Below are 26380 nucleotides of genomic sequence, written 5' to 3' on the forward strand. Positions count from 1 at the left end.
GCATGAAATGCTCCAAGCTCCTAATTTCAAAACTATAGCACTTACAAAGGTGATGTACACTGATTTGTAGGTACAGTTAAGCCCAAAATTATTCATACCCTTACCAAATTTGGAGTATTTTGAATCGTGTTATTTGAGGAATGAGTTTCTTCTGGCTTAAATTACATAAGAATGTGACAAACAGCTGAAAGAATCACTGCAAGAGACATTTCAAGAAATACATTGTTTCTGGGGTATTTTATTGATAGCTTTACAAAAAAATGTCATGTCCAGAATTATTCATACCCTTGCTTAAGGTCCTGTCACACCTTGACGATTTAGCCAGCGTATGCCTCACGTATGCAAAATTTGGCTAAAACGCTGGCACACGTCGAATACGTTCTGGGTAAGTTTGTATACGTTAAGAGCACGCTGGCAAACGTCGTCGTACGCCAAGGTGTTAGACAAATTTTCCATGCTTGAAATTTTCCGACGTATGCCAGCATATGACTCACACATTCCGCATACGCTGGCATAAGTTGTAGGCACGTTACGCGATCGTTGACACACGTCGACCACACGTTACTTATAAGTTATTCATAAGTCGAAACATGTCGAGGTAATGTCTTACTTAGTGGTTCTCAACCTTTTGTAGCTGCAACCCCCCCCCCCACCAAAAAAAAATAAATAAAAAAAATAAAGAAGAGGGATCTTCTTCCTCTTCACAGAAGAGGGGGAGGGGCGTCTCCATTGTGTTGGGATCGCTCCCTAACTATTACATTTAATCACAGCGCATCTAATCGATTTCTTACAAATTAAACAATGGAAGGTGAGCTATCTAGGGAACAAGCACTTATCGACATAACTGACTAAAGGAACCTCAATGTTGTGTGCAATCTAATTACCAAATACGAAACAATATATTTGTTTGTTTATTTGTTTGGACAACCTGCCCACGACCTCCAAAAACAATGTCGCCACCCCTCAGGTTGAGAACCATTGGTCTAGCGTACCCGAAACTTATTTCTAACCTATGAGTAACGTGCTTTGAACCTATGTGTAACGTATCTCCAACGCACATTGACGTATGTAGACGTATTTGACGTCTTCTGGATGACCACAGAACTTACTGAACGTGTTTCTAACTTACAGCTACCGTATAATGGCAGCGTTTAGGGGGATTGCTTTATAAATATGGGGTTCACACAGGAGGAACCCATCAGTGTTTCAGACTCCGAGGTGAGTACATGTCCATGTCATGGGAGAGATGGAGGACCCGGCAAGGCTGAGACGACAATACCTACCTGTCCTCCAACATCAACATGACCTCATCGATTTGACACTTTACCAGTTGCGTGCCAATAGAGCCAGAAGAAGAGCTGAACGGAGGACAAGGAACTGGGTGAGACCATGGATCGGGAGGCGACGGCAGTTTAGCATATATGACCAGCTCATGGTGGAACTCCGTAACGAGGATGAAGCATGCTTCACCAACTTCCTGCGTATGCCCCCAGCGATGTTCGATGAGCTGCTAGCCAGAGGGGGTCCAAGGATAACCAAGCAGTACACCTTTTACAGGGATCCGCTTGAGCCTGGCATGAGGCTGGCACTGACTTTGCGTCACCTTGCCTCTGGCAACAAGTATGCCTCCATGAAGTTCGGATGGAGGGTCCCTCATAACACCCAGTCCCTAGTGGTCAGACAAGTCTGTAAAGCCTTTATTGACGAATACGTGGATGAGGTGCTGGTTTGCCCAAGTACTCCTGATGGTTGGCGCGCCATAGGTGACAAGTTCTTCCAACGATGGAACTTTCCCCATACATGTGGGGCACTTGACGGGAAGCACGTGGCCTGCCGCTGTCCTCCAAAGAGTGGGTCCCAATACTACAACTATAAAGGATTCTACTCTATTGTTCTTATGGCGCTTGTTGATGCTGACTACAAAATCATTTGGGCAGATGTCGGCGGTACTGGATCAGCATCAGATGCGCAGATATTCAATGACTCTGAGCTGAAGGTATGCACTGAAGACGGTACCCTTGGCTTCCCTGACCCTAGCCTCTCTCCAAATGACAACCAGGACGTACCTTACTTCTTCATCGGTGACGATGCCTTTGCCTTACGACCAACCATGATAAAGCCATACAGCCTCCGGGGAATGATGAATGAGCAACGCATCTTCAACTACAGGCTTAGCCGAGCAAGGAGGGTTGTAGAAAATGCATTTGGCATCCTGGCTAACATATTCCAGGTTCTGCTAAGTACCATGCAGCATCACCCCTCCACCGTTAAGCTAATTGTAAAAACATGCGTGATCCTGCACAACCTCATGAGGACCAGGTAATTCATGTTTACATAGCATATATTATACAGTATACAATGCAATTTAACTTTTAGCCTATGCTTATAAAAATTATATGCTTTACCTTAAATGTTATATGTATCATTATGTTACTTTTTATTGTACAGCGCATTCGAATATATGTTTTTATTATAGGTGCGCTTTATAAGTAAATTAAATAAAATTCAAATTCCAGGTACCCCGGACTACAGAACCAGCAGCTTGACCGGGCAGACAATGAGAAATGCGACCTTGTTCCAGGAGCATAGTGAGAGGGACATCACTTGGAGGATACACAGACAGCTACTGGCCACAACACTGCCTCCAAAGACGGAAAGAAACAGAGGAATCTCCTCAAGCACTGGGTTAACTCCCCAGCTGGTGCAGTTCCGTGGCAAGATAGGATGATTTAGATATTTGTATTACTGCATTGTTCAGTCAATAAAGGACCTCAGAGGCAGTAACATTCCTCTTGAAATGAACATCGTTTCATTGATTTATTATAAAGGATAAAGACATAAGGGATAAGGCCATAATTTATTGGCTGCTCTTAGAGCACCCTTATTGTGGACTGTACCAAAAAAAACAATACCTCTGAAACTGGACCTCCGAGGGACTTGTTTTTTTATGTGCCCAAGGAGAATGTGTTACAGCATAATATAAAAAAGGACAATGTGTCCAAGAACAGCATCCTAAAGGTTTTCTCGTCTTGGAAAAAAAAAAAAACACCAACAACAACTACCAGTATTTCGTCACGTGACTTGAGCCAATAGCGAGACCCGTCATACTGTATTTACATATTTACGGAAAATTTAGTATATTTAAGAAATAAATAATGAATTTACGGAATTACAATACATTACATGGAATAATCTTTAAAAAGTAATGTGTACTTTTCGAAACTTTAAAACAAATGTCCGAATATATTTAAAAGTTCATGATAGACGCTCTCAAAAGGCACCCTCAATGCGAGGATGTGTACAAGTGTTTAGTATTTAAGCAGATCCGGATCGTGTATATAAACGAGCCGAGTCCTAACATAAAAGTTTTGAAAGAAGAAGAAGAAGAAGAAGAAGAAGAAGAAGAAGAAGAAGAACAAGAAGAAGAAGAAGAAGAAGAACAAGAAGAAGAACAAGAAGAACAAGAAGAAGAACAAGAAGAACAAGAAGAACAAGAAGAACAAGAAGAACAACGACAACAACAACGAGCTCTCTTTTTAAATTAAATCTTTAGCGAATAGATAAATGTGATTACCACGGCCGCCATTTGTTAAAGTGCCTTTGGAAACATGCCTGAAATTTTGCAAGGCAGGTTTGTGGGTGCAAAATAAGAGGGCTGTGATCATCATATTTATTGTGCTAAATTGATTGATAGCATGTACATGAATATCGGCGAGTCACATCGGCCAGCTCTCCATCTAGAGCGAGCAGCCATGTCGCCTACCGGCTTGTTATTGTTTATTAATTAAATATTAAAAAAAATAACATCAACAAACATCAAGAGTTTGCTCAGCTTTTATTCAGTGCTCTGAAAAATAATGGAACAAAACACTGGTCAAAGGTATATTAAAAATGCCACAAACATGGCCAAAACAATGTCTCTGCAAATGTAGAGAAGTACACAACCAAGCTGTCACTGTACGTAGTTGTTCTTCTCTGGTGGTGGAGGTGACTTCACCTCCCCACACGGGGTGCTTGCAGCAATAGGATCGCTGGACAGGTTTAGCATTCCTGAGAGTCCAGAGATGTTGAATAGACTTTGACTGCTAATGTCAAACGCGCTTGGGCTCTGGATCGGTACATGCTCAGCCGAGCCTATAGCAGCAGATGCAGAGGCAGAGGTTGGCTGGAACCCATGTTGAGGGGGAGGAGGCATCATCGACTGGCACTGTGGCTGCTGCATGTTTGGGTCCACATGCACAGTTGTCTGTGAGCCCCAGGATGACGCAGGCGGTGGGTGCCTTTTGTCTGCACATTTGGTGAGGTGGCTGGTGCGTAGCTGGTGCCATACATGTTCGCACCGAAGCAGGAGCAAAGACGGTGTGGACTGTGGGAGGTTCTTCCTCATCACTGTCGTAGTCTAATACCTCACTGAGGATTGGGGTGAGGCGTGACCTTGCCATCCGGAACCTGCGTTTGGACATGCTGAGCAGGCTGTCACGCATGTAGTTGGCGAAGGCTACGGTGGCTGTGATGGGCTGAGGCTGCGCGAGAACTTTGAGGACTTCCCCAGACTCATGCACCCTCTTCTCGAGTGACTGCAGCAACTGGTCATCGTCATGGCCACGCTTCCCCTTGCCCTGTGCAGATGAATAGGGGACAGGGGAGGGCGTGCTGTCCTCACCAACCATGAGCTCTGCACAGGCAGCCTCGCAGCCCCCGCTGTGTGCTGCAATGGTTTCCGAAACCTGTAATTATGACAATTGATTAGTAAATTACAAGGCAAAAATAAGAGGAAAATTCAATGATTTGTAGTAATCAATGAATAATTTGCTTAGAGATCTGTAGTACAGTAAAACTAATATAAATAAATATTAGTATTGATATTAATGTGTTTATACTTACACTTTTGATGGGCTCAGCACGATGGCGGACCACAGTCTTGAGGTAGCCGAAGTTTGCCTTCACCTAATACTCCCTCTCTGTCAATTCCGGGGCGCCGTCACCGCTCTTGTTCTTGTCAAGACGCGTGTGTGTGTCTCGCAGGGACTTGAACCACCCTTGAAGGTGCTCGACTGACTTCGCCATGGCCTTGCATTGATCCTCCCAGAGCATGCCTTCTTGTCCACCCTCCGGTAGTCCGTCTTCTTGATGTCCCAGATGCATGCGTTCTCACGAAGGAAATTGCACATGAGCTGCTCCTCTTTGAAATCGAGACAATACTGTGTCTTCTTGGCCCTCTTCTTCGCAAGGGTTGGCTGAGAGGAGGCCGAGGCCTCGCACGCAGCTATCGATGCCCCCGACGATGCCCGAGAGGATTGGAGATGCCCGAGAGGCATCCTCTCCGTCAGAGGGTGTCCGTGGTGGGGAGGGTTTTGGTAATGATGGATCCTCCTTGCGTCCGCATCCACAGCCAGGAAACTTCTTGCCAGTATTCTTTCAAGTTTTCCTCGGCATGACGATGATATTGATAGTTCGATGTCTAGCTTGGTTATGATTAAAATGTTCGAGCGCCAGCGTCCATTTTAAATAGTCGAGCGGCAGCGATTTAAATCGATTGAGCGGTAGCCTATGAATAGCCTACGCCACGTGATCGTCGACGATACTTTGCCGCATGCTATGCATACGTTCGGCTATCGTTGGGCATACGTTATGAACGCCGACAACACGCTAAGCAATCGTTGGTATAAGTTATCTATAAGTGATCGAAACGTTTTGTGTATGTTAGTAATACGTTATGCATTTGTCCAACTCGTTATGAATATGCCAAAAAGTGGAAAAAACATCAACACTTCAACGAAAAATTAAAATAAATAAATAAATAAATAAAAACATGGAGTCTGAAACACTGACGGGTTCCTCCTGTGAACCCCATTTTTATATACCAATTCCCCTAAATGCTGCCAATACGCCATTATACGGTAGCTGTAAGTTAGAAACACGTTCAGTAAGTTCTGTGGTCGTCCGGAAGACGTCAATTAAATTCGTCTACATACGTCGGAGATACGTTACACATAGGTTCAAAGCACGTTACTCATAGGTTAAAAATTAAGTTTCGGGTATGCTTAACATTACGTCGACGTGTTTCGACTTATGATTAACTTAAAGGTAACGTACGTCGACGTGTGTCAACGATCGCATAGCGTGCCGACAACTCATGCCAGCGTATGCAGAACGTGTGTCATACGTCGAGAAATTTTCAACATGCTGAAAATTTCTCGACGTACTCGGCGTATGACAGAAAACTACGACGTATGCCAGCGTGCTCTTAACGTATACAAAACTTACCCAAAACTTATTCGACGTGTGCCAGCTTGGTTCGGCAAATTTTTCATACGTCGGCATATGCTGGCTAAAACGTCAAGGTGTGACAGCGGCTTCACACTTCGATGTCTAGTGCGGTTATGATTTGAATCAGAGCCGCAGCCTATGAATAGCCTACGCCACGTGATCGTCGGCGATACGCTGCCATGCTATGCATAAGTTAGACTATCGTTGGGCATAGGTTGTGATGGCCGACAACACGCTCAGCATTCGTTGGTATAAGTTATTTATATGTGATTAAAACGTTCTGTGTACGTTATGCATACGTCCAACACGTTATTATATGCCCAAAACTTAAAAAAAAACATCAATAGTTCAGCGTACGCCAGCGTTTTACATACATTTTGAGACCTTGCCATACGCTGGCTAAAACGTCAAGGTGTGACAGCCCCTTAAGCATCTGCTCTTTGTCTCTTTCCTGGCATTTTGATTGATTTTGCTTTGAAATTCTTTATTTACCGCAGCAAATAAAAAGTTCTTTTTATTTATTTATTTTATTATTAATAAATTATTTGTCGATTTCCAACCTGTCCGTGTTTGTCCTTTCCTTCATTGGTCTAGCATTGTCTGAACCAAGATAGACTGGGAGGTAATCATCACAGATTTGACCAAAAAAATCGTCGGCATGCACGAGCGGTTGAAACACCCGTCCGCCCTAATTAAAATCTAATCAGATAATATTGGTGCTTTGCGGAGGGCGCACTCTCCGCTCAGGTAACCACGTGACCTCTAGTTAAACTGTATAATTAGACGGCGGACACTGGAACTCGTGGTTGACTTGGTGGTGTTCGTGGTTTTAAAATAACCCACTGTACCATAACGTTAATTGTAAGTGGTGGCACCAGGTCCGGCTCTACCGAGGACAACCGGGATTAATCCCCGAGTGACAAGCTGGTGTCTTGGTAACCGTCACCTCAACAATATATTTCTACTTCGCCATTCATCTCTAAGCTTTGTGTTAAAAAAAAGATATACTGTAGATATATACAGTATATATTTTTCATTTATTTTTTTTTAAAAAGAAATTAAAAAGGAAACTTGGAAATAGTTTTTTAGAAATACGTTTTTTTTTTTTTTTTTTAAATAAAAAAAAAATTGGGGTGTTTTTTGTTTTGAATTTTTTTATCTTTTATTTTTTCCTTTCATGTCTTTTGGTTTAGAAAGTGGGATTTTTTTTGGTGATTTTTATTTTTTTATGTTAGGGATAATGCAGAGTTTCAAAGAAGCCACATTTTAGAGGATTTCTGTCGAGAGTTATTCGGTGCGTTTTTAAATCGGCCTTACAAAATCAAAACAGCCCTCGATAAGCACTGGACTAAGTGTCAGTCATTGATCATAAACGATGCAGCTTTATTGTGATAGGCTTTGATTTAATGGTGTGTTTTTAAATCAGTTTTATAAAATCAACATCCATCTTTAGATACATGCAGTGAAGAAATGTTACACTGGGTTTTTCCGAACATTTATTTGACAGGCATGATTTCAAACATCGCAAGCATGAAGGCGAATTCACAATTAGCGATTTAACAGACACTCTAAAATTCTTCTCATCAAAGAGTTACTTTGACCTCAGCATTACAAAAGTATTGGTGCGTGTTATACATGGTAACAAAGAAATTCCATCTATTTCAAAACAAATTTGGGGATGCGTATAATATTTTGGGCTTATTATATGCGGAAAATTACATTATTAGTAAAAGCACCTCATAAAATGCTAAATTTTGGGAAAGTAGTATAGAGGGTGCTTTGCCCCAGAACCTGTATTTTCATATTTGGAGACTTGCTGCAGATATGGTTATAGCTCAGAGTGAAATTCTGTCTCTGTCACCTGAATGTGTCAACCTCAGGCAAGGGAGAAATATTAATCCTATTTAAATCCTTCTTTTTGGAGCCAAAGTAAAATAATTTTTGATTTTCCCACTGGCTTCAATGTTAATTTGATGCACCTTTGAACCCCCATTTTCCAACTATTTACATCATAGCAGTTGAGGAAATAACCCACTCATAAGGACAGGTTATTTGCTCATAAATAACAAAGAAGCCCAGCAGAAATAACACGTGATAACTACACAAACCTGTATCGCCCAACAAGACACACAGTTCCTAAAGAACCTCACAAGACATATGCAGAGAATAATAATCTTACTCTAAGTACTGCTGAAAGCCAGTTTTATGCACAAAGGATGAAATCTCAGAGGATGGGGGTAAAAGTAACAATGTAATTTCCAGTGGGGTGGGGGGGGGCAGGGTTGGGTTGGAATGAGACAAGGTGGAGCTGAAGGTCAGTGAGATGGTGGTATTTCGCCTACCCACTTGTGGAAAGTGCAGCTTGCTGACTTTGCAATGAAGACACGTGCAAAATGATGGAGCACAAATAGGCTGGTACTGGCTGGTGTCTGCCCACTTCCTCATTCAACATCGTTCATATACTGTACCAACTCTGCAATAATTCTAGTAGCATTCTCTTACTACTCTAACTGTTGGGGCCCATGCATGCCTCCACTTATTTAGCCACACGTGGGGCAGAGTCATCTGCAACGCCTCGAATGGTGTGACCGTTCTGCGTTTCAGTGACTCTGTGCTTGGGGGCGAAGGGGGCAGGGTGGATGGCTCAAGCAGCCCGGTGGAGATAGAGAGCCCAGCGTCAAGTAATGAGAGGTTATAATCATAAAAAGGAGGGGATGGGAATCAGGTAGATGTGGGCTTGCTGGACGGACCGGCAGCTTGTAAATTTATAGTTCGTCTCACACATGTACAAGATGAAGGCCTTCCCACCAAGATGGGTCAAATGTAAATCTTCATCTGCCATGGTTCTTCATGACAGTTACTCCCCCCCCCACCCCCTTTGTTCTTTCCTGCAAGCAGTTAATAAATAAATGTATGTATATATATATATACATATATATTTTTTCATACTCCTCCCCTTCCCCCTCCCCCACCCCAAACATTTCTAATTAATAGCTGTCCCCTCACATGCTTTGTTCTCCCACCCTAGTCCTTTACAACTGCCTATACTCCCACCTGTTTTTGCTCGTCGCGAGAAGCGATTAGACCACAAGGCACAGGAGATGCCGCGGGCAGAAAAAAACGCAAACAAGGGCGGCATTTATCGTCAGCTCCACAACTATATTTTATTCTTTTTTACAGGAGGCACTGATACTGACCGCAGTTCAGCAGCCTCTGTCTCGATGGAGGAGGGAGAAAGGCAGCTTGGGTGCTCATGAGTTATTTGCCTTCCACGGTGGCATCGAAAGGCGTTCAGGGAATGAGACGGAGCCTTGTTTAAAAAAAAAAAAAACTGTGCCTGAAATGGTCAAAGCAGCGTGTAGTGTTCACAAAGACCAACGTGATGTTGCGTAGACAGCAGCAACTGCCAAAGTCAGATGATGCACGAAGTGTGAAGAATATTAAAACTGACACAATTGCATAAAATTTTCATTGTCGTGACTTGACAGATTGGACCATGTATTAAGTAATGTCCTCAAAAAGGTTTGCAATCTTGTATTTTTTAAATCTCAAACTTTATTTTAATGCCACAATTATATGGATTGTAATTGTCAGTCATTGTTTAAGGTACAATGGTATACAAATACACCCCACAGTTCAAACTTGTTTCATTCAGTCGATATAAATTATTCGTAATTTTAAATTTGTATTTCAATATTATGACTTTCTGAATGACACAAAGTTGATTCAATGTAAATCGGTGAACCACTGCATTTTAATCAATTATTGCACGAAAAATATCTAAGCAATTGCCATGACATCATTAGTGCCTTCATTATCAATAAACGGGAGGGCGTTTTAGCCGATACCACGATAAGCTTGTGCTTGCATTTTCAATTTCTCTTTAAAATGCCTTTAAAAAAAAGTAAATGTGATGTTTCAGGTTCAAGGGTGGAAAGCTTCGTGCTTGTAGCTCTATTTTTTACGTTTTGCTCACCGATGATCTCATCACACTCCGCATGTTTTGGAGGTGCTTGTTAAGGGATTGTCAGATCTATCTGGGATAGTGAGAAAATAAATTCTCTTTGGTTCAAGTCCTGTGAGTGTCGACAAGAAAATAGGAGATAATTTCATGGAGTTGCGTGCGTTGGTGATGGATTATGTTTTTCCAAGAATGCAATAAATACATACTGTATTTGGTTTGTGACGTCATCCATACCATAACGTTTGACATGGCCAAAAGGCAAAGGGATATATTTATTTATATATGAATATATATATATTTATTTATTTATTTTGGGGGGGGGGCATGCAAGCAAATAATCGGAAGTGCCCTCTGCATACATAAGTATAAGCATTCGAGATTTGATAAAGTGTAATGTCCTTGTTTTCTGCAAGCAGCTACTTAACTGAAATAAATTAAGAATTGGTGAATAGAATGAGCTCTATTTAAAAGTTTACAGCTATTGTAATTTAAATGTAGATGTGGTAAAAGTTTTAAAATATGAGGTGGAAGAGGCATGTGTCACCAAGAAAGTCACCGCTCACCAAGAAAGTACTCAACATCCATATCAGTGAGTGAGTCAGTGAGTGGTTAGAGAGCTTTATACATTGTAAAGGATATCCCAATGGGCATGGCTGTAAATATATTGAGCCTTCAAAGTCATTTTCAACAGCGATGTTGTGAGGCACGGATGGGTATCAGCCGAGTTCACAGCAGGGTCCACAAGAGTCTTTTGAGTTACAACGTGAGGTTAGATTTAATGGCAAAAGCATGAGCATTGGTTTGGCATGTACTGGGATGGGCGCTGAACTGTACAAAACCGTCGAGGGACGTCGTTATAACGGAGGTTGTTTGCACGATAACGTAAGAGAAGGTTCGTCATGCTAGTCTTCCCCCCCTGCCTCCCACTCCCTACCCCTCGCTTCACTCACGCAAGACATAGTCCGAATGGCATTTTAAGATAGTGGTTTCAAAAAAGGCACAAAAGCCTTGCTGAGGTAGTGGCCAGACATTCCTAAGATTACTCACATTTAATACAATAACAATCTCTGGAAGATGAGACAGATTGCATCTTGCGCATGGACGGCACAAGACCTGTAATTCTGAGACCATTGATTCGTATGTACCATCATGTGCATTTATTTATTTATTAATTCATTCATGTATTTTTTTATTATTATTTTGATATATTATCTGCTTTTCAGGGTGTTGGTTCTGCCGAAGCAGTTTCTTGACAAGGGTTATACTGGGTGGTTTGCCATTGCCTTCCAGCATTGTTTGGCCATACTCATCCTTTTAAATGCTGATTGTGAAGCAAGCAAGGAAGAAGCACATATCTTTAACAAAACAAAAAAAAAAAGACTTTGGTTTGACTCGGACGGGGTTTGAACCAACAACCTACCAGACTCAGAACAGACACTCAAATCATTAATCCACCACTGAGATTGAATACGCGCAAAAAAAATAAAACTACACACACACACACACACACACACACACACACACACACACACACACACACACACACACACACACACACACACACACACACACACACACACACACACAATGATTTCCAACAGGAGGATCCGAGGCCTCTAGAATGGCCTGGGAAGGACGAAAGTCGGTCACGGACGGGATCAGAAGCTGAAGTTTCTCTCCCGGAGATATTTACTGTTATCGCCATCGCTTTGCTCATTAAGGCATTATTGCAGATGTGCGTTTTGAGGTTTTTTTTTTCCCCCCGCGTAGTTCGGGTTTATGGCAATTGCACACCAGGGGGATGGCGGTTCCGTAGCTCGGGCGATTAAAAATCCACGCGTAAACACAGAGCGCGCTTCTCGTGTCGTGCGACACCATGCACGCATTTCACAACCCCCGCCCCCACCCCCAATTCCACCCCTCCCCTCACATCCCCCAGCCCACCCCTCCCATGCAGCTCGTTCCAGGGCGGATATCGACTTGCGCAGCCAGAGTCGCCGAGGACGAAACCCCAGCAGCGAGCTCGGGTTGCGTTGGCAGCGATGCGAGGCCACACTGAAAAAGATGGGCTGAGATGGAAAGATGGTGGGGGATGGGTAGGACAGAACCAGGGGTGGGGTGGGAAAGCTGTGGGCTGTGGTGCGGAGAGTGATGGGCCAAGGCCATGTCGGGGGGAGGAAGGAAGGGGAAGGTGGGGGAAGTTGGCCCTTTTTGGAATTGCAAGGGCAGCAGGCAGACAGACCGGTTGTGGTCCCAAGAGGGATAGGACATAGAAGCGTGTTGATGGTAGTGGACTGTGGTGGTGGTGCTGGGGGCAGGGGGTGCAGTAGTTGCGAAGACAGAGGGACGGCGTGGAGGGGAAAATAATGCGGGAGAACGACGTACGTGGGGCGAGGAAGGGCGGGTGGTCGGAGGCCGAGGCGGCTTAGCCGATCGATTTGGCGTGGCAGAGAAAAGACGAGCCGCAGTGGAGACGAGTGATGGAGGATGCCGTGGCCGGCATGGGGTTAGATGGAGAAAAAGCGGAGGGGGTCGGGAAGGAGGACGTGGTATAAACGGTACAAGAGACGGGCAGACACGACAATAGAGCAGAGACAGAAAAAGCATTAAAAGTGCAGAGAAAAAAAAATAATAAAGCGGGGGAGCGGGAAGTGCTGAAAGCCCGAAAGAAGGATGTTTCGAAAGATCGCGTCCAAAATTTCCAATCCGCCTTGCGGAGATAATCCTCGTTAGCACTTATCAGGGCGAGGGACGGCGGCAAAATGTCACCATCTCCACGCCCCCGCCTAATCAGACTGCGTGTTGCTAGGAGACGCAGCGGCCGCACTCCCGGCGTTCCCGCCTTCTATTCATGCTCGCTTTAATTCCCCTCTCCCGGGTGCGTCTCGCTCAGGCGCACACGCACAAACGCTTCCCCAGGCCTCGAGCCAAGCTGTGCGCTGCGCGACGCTCTCCGCATGTGCGGATCCTTGTCTAGAAGAGAGGTGTGGTGGGGTGTGGGGTGGGGGGGGGGGGGAATACCATTTGCCTACATTCAATTTTCGTTAAAATCTTTCCCCACCACACAATATATTTATACCATACCTACGTCCCACTTCACTGTGTGTGGATGCTTGGCTACGACGAATGATTTATTTTACGACTACAGTCAGTTCCCTCCAGGTTTGAGTCTTGCTGACACGCAAACACATTTACAGTAGGCCTAGGTCCTCGTTTTCATTTTCAACTTATCGCAATCAAATCCTATTATACGCTCTTAGGGGCACTTACATTCTGCCGATTGATTATATATTACACTACCTGTCCTATGTGGCCACGTTTGCTTCGTGAAGACGTGACTGCATAATGCAGGGTTTACTGTACCGTGTGCCTTTACAGTAGAGGCCTGAGAAACAAAAATATCGTTGAAGGGGGGAAGAGAATTGTGCAGCGATCACGTGTTGTCGCTCAACGCTGCACCTGCTCTTGGCTGCCCGAGGTGTGTTCTGAAGTTCGAACAAGAAGTCCTTGCCCTAACATCAGCAAGTGATCCCCCGTTTCATCCACCTTCGCTAATATGCTGACAAAAGTATCCCAATGGTGTTTGGCAAGTGTGATTTATTCACGTACGTGCACTGTATCCTCAAGCTAGACAAATCAAATTACGGAGCCCTCTTCTCCTCGACATATTTACAAGGAACCGGGTGAAATGATGCTGATATTTGGGCTTAATGCAGCCATCTTGTTATTCTGAACTTCAACCGAAGCGGCCTGATCAAGCAAGTCACGTGATATCTCATAAAACTACAAAGCTACAATCAGGGGTAGTTGGACGAAACTCAACTGTAGGAATATATGTTTCATTGCATCAACTGAACGAAGTTTGGATGAGGCCACGGACCTCATCCAAACGCTAATAATGATCAGGTAATGAGATGTTCACTCATAGTAGATACGTCTATCAGACTGATCTGACTTTGGAGGTGTTTTCGGTTTTCCAGGTTTCAACTACCTTTTTGCACACATTTTATGGAAACTTGTTTATTCAGAAAATTCTAAGCAGTAACTGGACACATCTAGAAGTCGATTATTAAAATGAAGTACTGCACTTTCCGATAGCACTGTACTTGCTCGCACCTGAGATTCCCATTTATTTTCTATCATAGGTAACTTAAATTACCCGAGTCCCAAAAGGGTCAAAGAGAGACTAAAATCTCTCTTGTACCTCAAATATCTTTTGATGTTCCTCTGACACACACACGGTTATCCAAAATGATGTGCAATTGTTTAACCACAAAAAATTTTATTTTCGGTTGTTTGTTTTCATCTCATAATGCACAGGATTAGTTAAATTTTTGTTTATTATTTTTGAAAATAAATGCTTCAACAAGCAGTAAGGACCGCGATATAATTAGTAGTTGATGAAGTGCTCAATTCAAGCTCTGCACCTCTGGATGACAGCTGCCGCACAGACACTGAAGTTGTCGATGACTTTTGTTCACGTGGCCACTGAGATGGAAGTGGGCCTCGTCACTAAAGACGATTGTTGTCTTTAAGCTCCTGATCTTATTCAATCTGCTGGGAAATGGCGGTACAAAATTTGAACCTCTCTCTGTTATTTCGGTCTGGTGCTGCAGTAACTGTGCAAGTCAGCGTGTCAACTTTTTTTTGGAGAAACCTGCAAAGCTTCTCTTATGACCTTGATCTTGTCAGGTGTTCTCACTGAAGTTTTTGAACCACTATATCCTTCAAGTTGGTCTTTCACACTTCCAGTGTCTACACTTTTCAACATGTTTGATGGTTTTGTACTGTGGAATTATCTTGCATTTCAATAGACCCTACAAAACTGCTTTTGTGGAAAATCATACGATTTCATCACAAGAAACAGCTCGAAAATGAGCATCGGTTGGGGCACAGATTAATTGTTTGACACTTCTATGGGATAAACTTTAAACCATGTTCTTTATGCCACCTGAACAAAAAAAAAGCTCAAATGAGCTAAGATCCTCGTCCTCTTAATGATGACGTCAGAAAAACGAATATGATGTCATTGTGATGTATCAGGTTTGCGATAAATTATCTGTGCTGATGCCCGGCTTGATTCCCGCAAACAAAATTCAAACAGCTTGCCTAGTTTCGGAGATAATGGTATAGGTGATTTCCATTAGCGGCGATATTATGACGTCAACTTTTTTTCTAGGAAGAATTTCCAAAATTGGAGATGGTTACTGTCTGCACGTGGGCTTTCTGCATATACATGGCAAGTTTCACGAAGATCCGATGAAAACTCTGGGTTGTGAAACAAAAAAGGACAAAAAATAGGAATGACGTCATAAACATTGATATGACATCATAGTGATGTATCAGATGTGCGGTAATTCATCTCTGCTAATGCCCTGTTCGATTCCCACAAACAGAATTCAAAAAGCTTGCCTAGTTTTGGAGATAACTTTTTAGGCGATTTCCATTAGCGGAGATATTTTGACGTCACAACCTTTTTTCTTGGAGGAATTTTCAAAACCGGAGATGGTTACTGTCTGCGCAGGGTACTTTTACATATATATGCCAAGTTTCAGGAAGTTTCGATGAAAACTGTAGGCTGTGAAACAAAAAAGTCCACAAGAAGAAGATGAAGAAGAACGTGAGTAAGACTTAGAGATCCTCCACGAGGATCTAAAAATAAAAAGAGGGTCCATAAAATTATGACTTGTTTTAAAAGTTGCACATCATATTAGACCAGACACCACCATATATATATATATATATATATATATATATATATATATATATATATATATATATATATATATTGTTGTGGATTTTCAACTGCCCGGTGTGCAGGTGACCGCCTTTAGCTAAATTGCGGCCGTGCGCGCCCACCAGACGAGCAATCTAGTCGCAGCTTTTCGGATCAACGCCGAAACCCAGCTACGGATGTTGTTATCCACACCATAAATCAGCCAACTCTTCTGTCCGCGCTACAGGTTCGATCGCCGAATTGTCGATGTACCTAATTATTCGCGCAGACAGAAATGCTGGGGATTTACACCTCAACGGAGCCTGCACGAAAATGAGCCGCTTTAAGCAGCTCGTTTCGTTTGCCGAGCGGTTTTATATCGCCAAGCCCCGTCGGACCAGATGTACGTTTTATCGGCTATTAATCAGCCAGCTATTTATTCCGAACGCAATTATGGCAGTCAATGGCAGGAAAGGACACAACGAGCAGGTGACATTTTGACAATGGGAACATTTATTTTTACACCTATGCAATGCAATGCAATGAATGGGGGATAGTGGACAAGACACGAGCAAAAACCTACAGCCGATATCTATTTATTACGTACATGCACTTACAACAATTCTACTTACGGCCAAGGTGCCACAGACTTTCATGCAAAAAGCCCAGAAAAGAAAGATAGAACTGGGCTCGCAAGCCTTTAATGTTCCTCGGAGCTGGGATGACCGAAGGAGCTCCGCGAGGCCTTGCAGGTTACCTTTGTCGCCCTTGAGGCGACTCGATGGTCTTTTTGTTGGCGACCCTCCGTATGTCTCTGTTGTCAAAGCGGCAGCCGTTGTAACGGCGGCGTGGTTGGTCCAGGGCCTAGCAGCGCGGCCTGGTCGATCGGGCCTGGCCGACGACGCTTCAGAGGAGCGAACAGGCCTTGCTCTTTTAGAGTTGATGCTCTTCAAGAGCCCGCTCACTCCTCAGCTTGCTCGACCGACTCGGGGCTCGATCCCCCGGACCGTTATGTAGCGGGCTGGCAACCTCTCTCCGGCTGGCGACTTCGCTGCTGACTCCAACGGCCAACAACTTGGTGACTTGGCTGGCTCCAATGACGGACGAACTCCACTCCCCTGAACAACAACCACCGTTTGGACTCACCAACTTGACTGCCTCCCCTGACCAACTCCCCCAACCACGACCAACAACGCCTCCAACCACGACCCGACCAACTCGGCGTCGAAACGCGCCTTTTCAAAGCCCCGAGGGGAGGGGTCGCTCTGGGTTTCATCGCCCAAAATCAGCGCCCTCCCTTCTTTCACCTTTGAACTTTCACCCCCGGCTGGCTCCGCCCCTTTCATCGTTTTGCAAGTCATGCACAGCCGTGTTTGAAATCACTCTGTCGCTGTCGAGGATGCCATCATGCTCGTTTGTGGAGATGTCGTTTGTTGGGGATGTTGTTGTTGATGAAAAGGTGGTGGCGCCGTGGAGATGTTCGTTTAAAATAAAGATAGGAAAGAATAACACTACCTCAAGATTCACAGCCCGGCACACAAATAATTCCTGTTATACATCGGTGGGGAAATCTAACCTGGACACACATTTATCGACATAACTGATCTTCGGGGAACCTGAATGGCGTTCTCTGAATTTCCACAACCGTAACGCTATATATATATATATATATATATATATATATATATATATATATATATATATATATATTCAACTAAAGAAGCACACTGACTGTGACATGGCGATGACGTCATGTGCATGAATGACACCAACATAATGATGACGTCATAAAAAAACAAGTGAAATCCTTCAATGCAGCACGTGTGGTGAAGTAAATGAGTACACTAATGTTAAAATATTCTATTTTTGCTTTTTCAGTTGAAAAACAATTAAAAAGCGGACTTAATATTTGAAATGTAAAAATCTTGTTATTATTGTGGAGTATATATATATATATATATATATATATATATATATATATATATATATATATATATATATATATATATATATATATATACACATATATATACATATATATAACAGAAGGAATGAAATCGTTCGATACAGCGTGGCAGGAGGCCGAAAAAGAATGATGTAAAGCCAGGACGGCCGTTCACAGTGAGATCACATTCCCACGGAAATCAAATTTTCACAAATATCGATGAAGACTCGCGGATGAAGAAAATGTCGAAATCCGTCACTAAAGCTTTTTAACGTTGATCAAAAAAAAAGAAAATCGTAGAAATTAAAATAAGGAGAAAAATATTATTATTAATGACGCAGTGAAGTGATTCGAGTTATGAAACAGATACCTGTGTGTTGCAAGTGGATCCGAGGAGAAGAATTCCTTCCGTTCCTCCACGTTTCAACCAATCAAAAGGACGCATCGCCTTTCCTCCTTGGTCATCACCATCCGTCAGAGGTTATCGCCACCTCTCCACTACTTTGACCAATCAAAGCTCGCTCCGATCCAGAGCTTGTCAGAATGCAGCACGAGGTACATCGCCGAACGTGATTGGTCCAATGGTATCACGTGCCGCCGAGGATTGGCGATGCAACATGAGGACATGTTCATGAGCTGTTCATGAGCTGTTCATGAGGTACATGATTGGTCCAGTCCTGTTCGCTGGAATCCTCGTGCATAACACCGCCCACACAACACACGTGGTGTCCTTTGACCAATCAGGAGCAGTGCAGTTACATTATCGTTTCCTTCAGCTCGATTGGTCTTGTCCTGCTCGTGATGTTTTCGGGGTCTTTTTTCGTTTTTGAATCTGTGAGGAGATTATTTTTTCGATCTTGTTGAATCTGTGAGGAGATTATTTTTCGTTCTTGTTGTAAGTAAATTTCAACGACTAATGCATGACGAAACACTTGTTTATGGCTAATATTAAAGAGAATGATGGCATAAGAAGAACTTAGCTTTCAGCGTTCGGCGCGAAATGCCATGGTGGGGGGAAATGACGTCTTTCGTTCGTTCGTACATGACAGGTGAGCGTTTCTTGGCTTTTTTTCCGTCAAGCAATAAATTCAATGGTTTTCACATATATAACATTAGTTTCACAAATTTCCATTGAAATGCTCGGGTATTTCCGTCAATTGTCGCCATTTCCGTCTCGGTTACGCACTGCCATCTACCGGAAGGCCGTCATTGGCTGTATTGAGGCACGTGGGGAGGGGGGGGTGGACATCGGGGACATTCCAAACTCGTGCAATTGTATACAGCGGGTATGTGCTGTCATTAGGAAAGTGAAAAAAAAAATTATCATTCAGAAATCGTTGTGGCTTGGTCCAAGTCAAGGCATGGTTGAGCAGGCCAAAAAACATGGCGGCTTCAAACCCCAGTGAGGTTACCCAGGAAACACCTTTCGACCCAGCAAGCGAGGTGGTCGAGGATCGCCTGATGAAGGATATAATTAAATAAGTCCGGTAATTATCTTCAAAAGGGGAGTTTTAATGAACCAAAACACCCAATTTTCACTCTTGCACTTCCTTGGAGTTTTCTTCATATGCATGCTAAGTTTCAGGCTGCTCGGTTTTATAGTTTTGGAGTTATGGAGGAGCACACACACTGATGCATTGATGCATGCGCACGCACGCACGCACGCGCGCGCACGCACGCACACACACACACACACACACACACGCACACGCACACGCACACGCACACGCACACACACACACGCACACGCACACGCACACGCACACGCACACACACACACACACTTTTCGGTTTTGAGGATTGGATATCGTCCGGACTAAACAAGTGTTGAAATCTGTTGTGAAATCTGATAACTTAATTAAATAACAAGTCTTATAACTAAGCCGATATGCCTATTTACTTTAAGCAAGCAAGGCTATGTTCCCTCCTCCATACATACACAAGAAAATGTGACATTTCCAAAGCATTAAACTTATATTTTTCGACTGTTTGGAGAATTTTATTGGGGAATAAATTTTTTTTGAAACGTAACAAAATTAACCAGCTTCATAGAGCAATTTGATTTAATGCATTCAGTGGAAGACCTCATGCCCAGTCCCACAGAGGGGCTGCCAATCAATAGCGTCTGCCAGAACTGTCAATATGTTTGGGAGGTTTCGTGAGGTGTTCTACAGGGAATCGAAGCAAATCTGGAAGAAAGAAAAAAAAACGGACGTTTTAAAAAAAAAGTTTTAACGTTTGGTGGACCCAGAACCAATGTACCACGTGACACATGCACAGAAAAGCAGGCAAGATGCCAGATTTTCTGCAATGTTTATTTCATGGGTGATTAAACATCGCAATGTCTCCAGGGTTGTTCTGCATTAAGCTGCAAATCTTTTGTGGATAAACTCATAATACTTCATAAATTCATTTTATTTCATTAACTGCTGCGTGCATGGTGAAGGGCTTTAAAGTTAAAGGGATCCTTAATGGTGTGCCGCCTCAACCTGGCCAACCATTCCTTATCAACCATTTAATTAGAGTGCTTGCGTGAGTGCTTAAGTCACGTGCCGAGCACCCATTGTCAATAGCGAAACTGCGCTACGTCATTCTGAGTGAATCGTTCATATGATTGCTGGCCCTGAACGAGTGCTTCGTGCTCTGTCACACTGAGCGAGTGGTTCGTGCTCCATCACCCTGAGCGAGTGGTTCGTCCTCTGTCACCCTGAGTGAGTGGTTCATGCTCCGTCACTCTGCTGAGTGAGTGGTTTGTATTCCGTCACCCTGAGCGATTGGTTCGTGCTCCCTTGCCCTGAGTGAAGGTTTATGCTCCATCACCCTGAGCGAGTGGTTCATGCTCCATCGCCCTGAGCGAGCGGTTCGTGCTCCGTCGCCCTGAGCGATTGGTTCATGCTCTGTCAACCTGAGAGTGCTTCGTATTCTGTCACACTGAGCGCGTGGTTCGTGCTCCATCACCCTGATCGAATGCCTCATGCCCTGTTGCCCTGAGTGAGTACTTCGTGCTCCGTCACCCTGAGCAAGTGGTTCGTGCTCCGTCGCCTTGAGTGAGTGTCTCATGCCCTGTTTTAAATATTTTTGGACAGCTCTTGGAGTTCAACCAATCAGCTCAACAGCCATAAAATAATATGGTCTGAAGAGCCCAATAGGAAGAAAGAGGAAAAGAAGTTTTCAGTCCAAATGCAACAAGGAAAATTTTCATTTTTCTTTTATGTAGCCGAGTATTTGACTGATTGTTTGAGGCCAGCTGCCAAACAAAGGGCATTGACTTTTATTGTTCCAAGGAGTATGTTATTGTTCTGACCCTGAATCATTTAGCATGATGGTATTTGAAGTCACTAAAAATTAATTAACACAAAAAGAACAAATAACTCAGGTAGGTATAGAGAAACGGTAACAGGGTCAGGTATGGGAGCATGTGCCAGAACAGCGCGTCGCTGCGTCCACTTTCCGCCGGTACTCCAGGGGCCTCCGTCTGGCCATCCCCCAGGCAGATGCCAGGCCCATCCCCATCTCCTTGAGATGATGGTCAACCTGCTGCAATCATGAGGCACGTGGTCGGCCCACTGGCCTCCTCCACTCATGAGACTCCCTCGCTGAGAGAATCTGGTGAGCAGGATCAGCGTCAGGAAAACGAGCCACATGTCCATACAGCCGCAACTGACGCTCACGGACTATGCAGGTAACAAATCTCATCCGAGTCTCTCTCAGCAACCACTCGTTGGACACAAAATCCGACCAGCGATAGCCAAGGATTCTCCGAAGAGACCTGGTACCAAAGGAATTAAGTCTCCGTCTCAGATCCTTGGTCAGAGTCCAAGTCTCGCACCCATAGAACAAGACTGGAAGTACCAAGGACCTGAAGACTCGGACTTTTGTCCTCCCGCACAGGTACCGGCAGCGCCACACCCCATGATCCAGTGAATCCATGACTCCCCAGGCCCGACCAAGACGTCTATTGACCTCTGACTCGCAGCCAGCAGAGACATGAATATCACTGCCAAGGTAAGTGAATCTCTCCACGACCTCAACATCCTCACCACAAACAGACACAGACAGGACAGCAGCATCCAAGATGTCACCGAAAGCCTGGATCTTCGTTTTGACCCAAGAAACCCGTAATCCCAACGGCTCCGACTCCTCATTCAGCACCTCGAGGGCCCCCAAGAGGATGTCTAAAGTCTCCGCAAAGATGACTGCATCATCTGCAAAGTCAAGGTCCGAGATCTTGACATTCCCAAATGACGCACCGCAACTTGATCTCTCCGACATCCTCCCTAGAATCCAGTCCATACAAGTGCTGAAAAGTGTGGGGGCAAGTACACATCCCTGACGAACTCCAGTAACAACTGGAAATAAGTCAGAGATGGCACCACCACACTTCACAGCACTCTCAGTACCAGAGTAGAGTTCAGACATCAGATCGATCAGTTTTGGTGGCACCCCACGAAGACCAAGAATCCTCCAGAGGACATCCCGATTCACTGAATCGAACGCTTTACAGAGATCAACATAGGCTGCAAGCAGCCCCTGCCGAAACTCTCGTCTGCGTTCGGTGAGGACACGAAGTGCAAGGATACGGTCAATCGTTGACCTCTTTGGTGTAAAGCCTGACTGCTCTGGACGCTGGTGCTCAAGCAGATGGTGGCGAACCCTATCAAGAGTTATCTGAGCAAAGACCTTGCCCGGCACTGAGAGCAGCGTTACCCCTCGGTAGTTGTTGCAGTCTTGGCGATCACCCTTCCCTTTCCAGAGAGGGACAACAAGGCCCCTCTTCCAGTCAGTTGGGATGATGCCTGTGTTCCAGGCAGAGCACAAAACTGCATGCAACGACACGAGTGCAGCATTTCCACCAGCCTTGAGAAGTTCAGCATGGATGCCACAGATCCCTGGAGCTTTGCCCCGTTTCAACTGGTTCACCGCAGCCAGTGTTTCCACAAGCGAAGGTGGACCACAGTTGATTCGAGGGTCAGCAACAGGGATTGTAACACCCTTGACGTTCAACTCGACAGCTGGGGGATCAGCCTGGTACAACCGCTCAAAGTAACCGGCCCAGCGGGCCTTCACTTCAGACTCCTCTGTCAAGAGCCTACCACTCTATGCTCGAACTGCAGTGCTCCGAGGGATGGGCTTGGATGAACGTAATGCGCGAATTCCCCTGTAAGCGGGACGAGAATCACCTGTCCACAGGTGATGCTCTACCCCCTCACAGATTCCTCGCACATAGGCCTCCTTGTCCACCCTCAGTTCACGTACAGTTTTACGCCTCAGCTCCCTGAACAGCTCAGCTCTGCCATTCAGCCTGGCCCTGCGACTCTGGTCAATGGTATCCAGTGTCCCTTGAGAGACAAAATTCTTCTTTGCCCTGCAGTGAGCTCCAAGGCATCCACCAGCAACATCAAGGACGGTGGTCTTGAAGGCGCTCCACAACTCTTCAGGACCCCCCAAAGCACCCAGACCCCCCAAGTGTCCACTCAGCCTGTTCGCAAACTCCTCAGCTACTCTCTCATCCTTGAGCTTGGCAACATCCAGCCTAGGCTGGGATGGTACCATTCTCCAGGATTTAAGGTGCAGCTTTAGAGTTGCTACAACAAGCCTGTGGTCAGTATTGAGGAACTGAGCACTCCGGTAGACCCTGCAGTTCTGGATCATCCTCCAACGACCATCAATGAGGACATGGTCAATCTCCTTTGCCACACCGCCAGCGTTGGAATACCAAGTCCAACGATGAGCTTGTGGACGCTGAAACCATGAACCAGCCACCCTAAGTCCATGACTTCTTGCAAAGTCAAGGAACTTAGTGCTATTCTGGTTCATAGTTCCTGACCCATGGGGACCAACACACACCTCATAACCATCCCTATCAGTTCCAGTCGATGCATTGAAATCCCCCAAGACTAGAAGTGTATCTCGTCTGGGGCACTGATCAACCACAGACTTGAGTGTGGCGTAGAATGCATCCTTCACGGTGAGATCACTCGCCTCAGTCGGAGCATAAACAGAGACCAGGGAAATGACACCTAAGGAGTGACGAATCCTTAATCTCATAATACGCTCGTTGACCGGTGTTACCTCAATTATCATTGGGGTCAGCTTATTGGACACAGCTACAGCAACTCCTTGGGTATGGTAACCATCAGAGCGACCAGACCAATAGTAGGTGTAACCACCCACCATTATCTCGCCGCAATCCGGTCTCCGAACCTCAGAGAGAGTTGCAATCCAGATGTCCAAACTCTTGAGCTCAGATGATAACAGAGACAGGTGATCATCCTCTCAGGGATAGGACATTCCAGGCACCCACCCGAAGGGACCGCCTCAGGTTAACCCAAGGAGACCGCCGTCTGGTGGACGACACCTCAGCACCACTCTGACACACTCTCCCGCAATCTGACCCAGGGATGTTACCCCGTGGTTTCCCTCCTATCATCAAAGATTGGGGGTCCCGAAGGCTTTGCCCCAATCCCGTCATCCGGTGAGCTGCCCTGCGAAGGGAAGCTGCGCAGGACCATCAATACTCCCACGGAGTGGGTTTTCAGATTTTTTTTTGCGTTTTTGCGTTTTGCGGAATGAAGGGTTTTACAGTGGCCGGAGTGCAAATCCTGCCACCAACCTCCTAATAAGAAGTAACCCAACTGTAGGAGGACGTCCGCAGACACAGTTGGGCACTAGATATGGATGGCCGTTGGCTCACAAGGAGCTCCTGCGCCCTTTGACAGGTTTTGTTTTTAATCCTGCTGGGTGTCCATATCCAAACACCCTCCTCACCAGAAAACCTGGTGGGGGAGACGGTTTAGTCGCCGACAACCTGACCATGGAACAGGTTAGTACAGGTTTACATGGTACCTGTAGCAGGTCCCAGATCGAACCTGATCTGACATGTAAATGATAACCTATATACTGAATGATATCAATACCGTTCAGCTGATGATAGAAAATTTGTGCAGTAAATCATTAATTCCTGCTTCGGCAAAACCAGTGCTCTCTCAGAACATTGTTCTACTGAAGCAGTTTCTTGGCTCGGGTTACAATCCTGGGTGAGTCGCCACTCTGACACATGAAGTCAAGGTTGGAATTTGGCTGGAGTGCCAGTGATAGCTCACTTGCCTATTCTTCATGAAGGACACTGTGGAATCTTTAACATCCACCAACTAATACTGGCAAATGGAACACCTGTTTAACATCCATCCAAAGGATGACACATTGATGAATCATCCTGCCTGTAAAACACCAGGATGACAGTTTATAGGTGGGTCAGGATTCAAACCCAAGAAAGACCACTCAGAGGCAAGTGTGGATACCTCAAGCCATCCTGCCATCCCACAATACATCAACAGAAACAATATCACAAATGAGTTTACAAATTAAGTTTACAAACGAATTACACTCAAACATTTTTGGAAGATATGGTCGCAGAAACTCCTGAATGCAAATGATGCCACATCCAATAATGCAGCTGAGGCCTATGAAGATGATATAAAGAATAGTTGAGGTGGGAAACGAATGAGCCTTGAATTTCTGGACTGAAAAATGTCTCGATTGAACAGATATCCAGATATTTTGCTGTTACATTACATTCAAGCTCAATGAGATTATATTCAAGACCTCTGTTTAGGTTCCATAAGAGTCATTTATGGAGGAGAGTTATGGCTGAACTAGTGGTGGGCAGAATTAAATGAGAGATGTTGAAGGGAAGAAGAGGGATTTGGGAAGGAACTAAAATTAAGGTGTGTGTGATGGCAAACATACAAATGTGGATGGCTTGTCAGCAGTAGTGAATATTATCTCTTCCAAGCCTGAGGGCTGTAATGCAAGAACAAATCTCTTTGGTGAGATGTAGGAATGTATTATTTATAGAGTGTAGAGAAACAGAATTGTAGAAACAGAAATGCCAATCGTAGGTTTGTGGCAATGCTGGAAAAGAGAAGGGAAAGAAGCAACCAAGGGATATAGAGTAGTGAAAGGCTAATGGAAAAGTGAAGGGGATTTTGGTATAGTGTTCTTCCTGTGGGAGAATCCAGCAGTTGAGCACATACTGAAATGACCGCCATTGGGCAGGTATAAAATGGCTCATGTGAAGATAAAAAGAGAAGAAAAGATAAAGAAGGGGAAATGAAATGAATGATAAAAAGAGGAGTAAAGTGCATAATTATGGGAAACAGAGGAAATGGGGAGGGAGGAGGTGATGAGAGAACAGATATTGTCGTGGAGGTAACATAAAAGCCCCTTTGAGCTGCTTGCTACAAAGTACAATAAATGTATAAATAGAGGCAATGCAGACATTGGGGAGAGGTGGGGGGGGTAAGGGGTGCAAGCAAAGCAAGGAAAACTTTGATATAAATGAACATCCAAATGGTAACTCAGATGAACAAAAAAGTGATACACCAATCCTTAGCCAAGAGACCTTGAGATAAAAGGACTGGTTGAGGCAAACCATTGTAACTCCATGCTACGATAATCATTGCACACCCCACTCCCCTCTTTG

General features: G+C 44.6%; 1 protein-coding gene and 1 long non-coding RNA gene across 3 annotated transcripts in view; one reads left to right on the plus strand and one right to left on the minus strand.

The window, feature by feature from the left end:
• The window catches only part of LOC147026131 (uncharacterized), a 29975-nt gene extending 27173 nt beyond the window's left edge, over window positions 1-2802 (plus strand). For both annotated transcript variants that reach the window (XR_015057903.1, XR_015057902.1), the window contains exon 2: window positions 2517-2802. This is a non-coding gene — a long non-coding RNA (uncharacterized LOC147026131). The remainder of the gene's footprint in view (window positions 1-2516) is intronic.
• A 950-nt stretch (window positions 2803-3752) lies between these two features.
• Window positions 3753-18574, minus strand: LOC147026132 (uncharacterized). Its single transcript, XM_085881246.1, has 2 exons — window positions 18266-18574; window positions 3753-4727 (listed from the first exon to the last, which is right to left on the minus strand). The coding sequence occupies exons 1-2, from the start codon at window positions 18338-18340 to the stop codon at window positions 4125-4127; spliced, it is 678 nt and encodes a 225-aa protein (XP_085737372.1). The 5' UTR covers window positions 18341-18574; the 3' UTR covers window positions 3753-4124.
• Window positions 18575-26380: the final 7806 nt, after the last annotated feature.

Source organism: Eptatretus burgeri, chromosome 5 (assembly GCF_056783735.1).
Source record: "Eptatretus burgeri isolate ZD-2024b chromosome 5, Ebu_testis_v1, whole genome shotgun sequence".
Classification (NCBI taxonomy): Eukaryota; Metazoa; Chordata; class Myxini; order Myxiniformes; family Myxinidae; genus Eptatretus; species Eptatretus burgeri.